At 33.5% G+C, this 2,431-nt stretch overlaps 1 protein-coding gene across 1 annotated transcript in view; it reads right to left on the minus strand.

Moving 5' to 3' along the window:
- Positions 1-2,431, minus strand: part of LOC128248673 (delta-like protein 1) — a 15,552-nt gene that overhangs the window by 6,419 nt on the left and 6,702 nt on the right. Inside the window, exon 3 of the mRNA XM_052970327.1 lies at positions 659-741. Coding sequence (XP_052826287.1) covers positions 659-741 — 83 coding nt within the window. The remainder of the gene's footprint in view (positions 1-658; positions 742-2,431) is intronic.

Genomic DNA, 2,431 nt, shown 5'->3' on the forward strand with positions numbered 1-2,431 from the left:
ATTCAGACAAATACATAACAAAAACACCAGGACTTACAAATATATATAACATACAGAAAATTGCACTACTGGGTACTGCACACATTCTACGCAAAACACTTTCAATACAGTAAACATAAGAGCACCACAGCAAACCACAGCACATACCCAAGGCGCACAGAGCTGCGCTCGGTAGTGAAGTGAAAGCACGTTATAAAAATAAAACTACTGAATAATAATAATAATAAAGAACACTTGATAGCAATAAGTATTAAAATCAGTAAAAATCGAATAAAACCTAGTTAAAGTGGTTAGACTGATTAGTATATATTGTTGACTGATTGGTATATATTAGTTGGCACGCTATTCAATACGTAATGAATACTTTATTCACAAGCATATATTAGAAAATCTAAGATAAATTGAATGTAGTCATCCAATAATTCATAACGCCTTCCTTGGAAATTAAATAAATGTAAATACATCCTGCCATGTTTTGTAACTCAGGAAAATATTATTCTGGCATATTTCGTGGCAGGATTTAAATTGAGGTTGCTATCCAGTTATCTTCATAAGAAGACAGAGGGGAAAACATCCTCTTGTCAAGTAGCAATGAAACTAAAACAATCTTAAGAAATTATATTCTAAGAAACATTCCTTTCCAAAACCAAACACTTACCTGAAAGGGCTGTGTAACCAGGTACGTGATCGGATTACGTGTGAAACCGATAAATGTCTTATTCAAATCAATGACATTATCACCTAAAATTAATTTGAAAAAAATTAAACAGAAATTATATTGTGATACGAGAGTGAAAATTTACAGACATACACACACAAGTACACAGATGATACAAACATTCAATTCTCCCTAACCTCCAGTATAAAGATGTTATATACACATAACGTAGATATATTATCAGGCCAGATTGTCTGCACTGGCTCCATGTATACTGTCTGCACAAACTCCAGACTACACTGGGGTAGAATAGAACAAACCACCTAAATTCATGTTAGAGTACCCGTATAAATGGAGTATAGTCTGGCTAGCTTGTTCTGGCATTGAGTCGTATAATATGAAATAGTGAAATTAAAGCAAGTAATGATACTTTCAAAGCATTTAATACGCACGTTTCAGGTTGTGGCGCAATAAATAAAACGGAAAATCGTCTCTTACGTAAGATGTTCCTCAGTTAAGACATTTCAAAATATGAACTTATGGTCGATGTAATATATACATACATTCATATATACATACATGGAGAGGGAGAGAGAGAGAGAGAGAGAGAGAGAGGGAGAGAGAGAGAGAGAGAGAGAGAGAGAGAGATAGAGAGAGAAAGAACGAAGGAGAAACATATATATACACGAGTACTTTGGTACTTATATACTTATATAGTAAATATGCATAAAATACATAAAATTATAAGTGAGAAAACTCTATGGTGTCTGTTATAATAGTCTATAATAATAATATATCAAAATTACAAAAAGGATATGAAAGGATGGAAAAATATAATGCAGATATAAATATGAGATATAAATCGATACAATGAAGGAAGAAACTATATCTATATTCCTATATTCCTATATATATATCCCTATATATATATATCTATATTCATAGGTGTTATAACGAAAGGTAGAAAAGCAAAATGACCAATCAATCAGGAATCGGTGGAATCTTTCAATTTTTTAAAATAAATTTAAACATGTGTTTACATTCAATAAAAATCTCTGACCTCGAGTTCAATATCGATTTCGGAATCTCGGATCTAAATAAAATCTGCGCCCTTTCTGCCAAAGAAAGCGTATATCTATTAGATTCATTCATGTATGGTTTAGACTGTTGTATTATTCTGTATTTGATCACATATGGTACATTTCTCTCTTTCATGGCCCAAAAGTGGCTCACGAAGTTTGTAGTTTTGCTTTTCTCATTGTGGCGGAATGATGCCATGCAGTTGGCGTAGCGTTTTTAAAAATTCCTTCACATAATCCGATGTATCTTCTTTTACTGGCTGTGACACAACAGATAAAAAACATACATCGGATTATGTGAAGGCATTTTTAGAAAACGCAACGCCAACCACATAGCATCATTCTACTCCCTTAGTAACCTGAACATTAATCCACCCCTACTCTTCTTGATAATCCCATGCCTCGCCCCTAATACACTTAGCTTTCCACATCATTTCATCTTTGAACTTCTCTGCATTAAGATAAAAAATCTAAGATTTTCTCTAACCTGAGGACGGAGTCTCATCTCATACTATGGTAAATGCATCCATACGGTCACATATTGTGATGAAGTAAATCTACCAACATTATTATAGATCGCCCAGTCCCCAGAAACAGCTGTTGGACTTATAATACCATCCTTCCACCCCTTTAATTCCCTCTGTCCTTTGTACTCTGTGTAAGTGGGATCTATTAATGGAAATATATATATATA

Source organism: Octopus bimaculoides, chromosome 9 (genome assembly GCF_001194135.2).
Source record: "Octopus bimaculoides isolate UCB-OBI-ISO-001 chromosome 9, ASM119413v2, whole genome shotgun sequence".
In the NCBI taxonomy this organism is placed as follows: domain Eukaryota; kingdom Metazoa; phylum Mollusca; class Cephalopoda; order Octopoda; family Octopodidae; genus Octopus; species Octopus bimaculoides.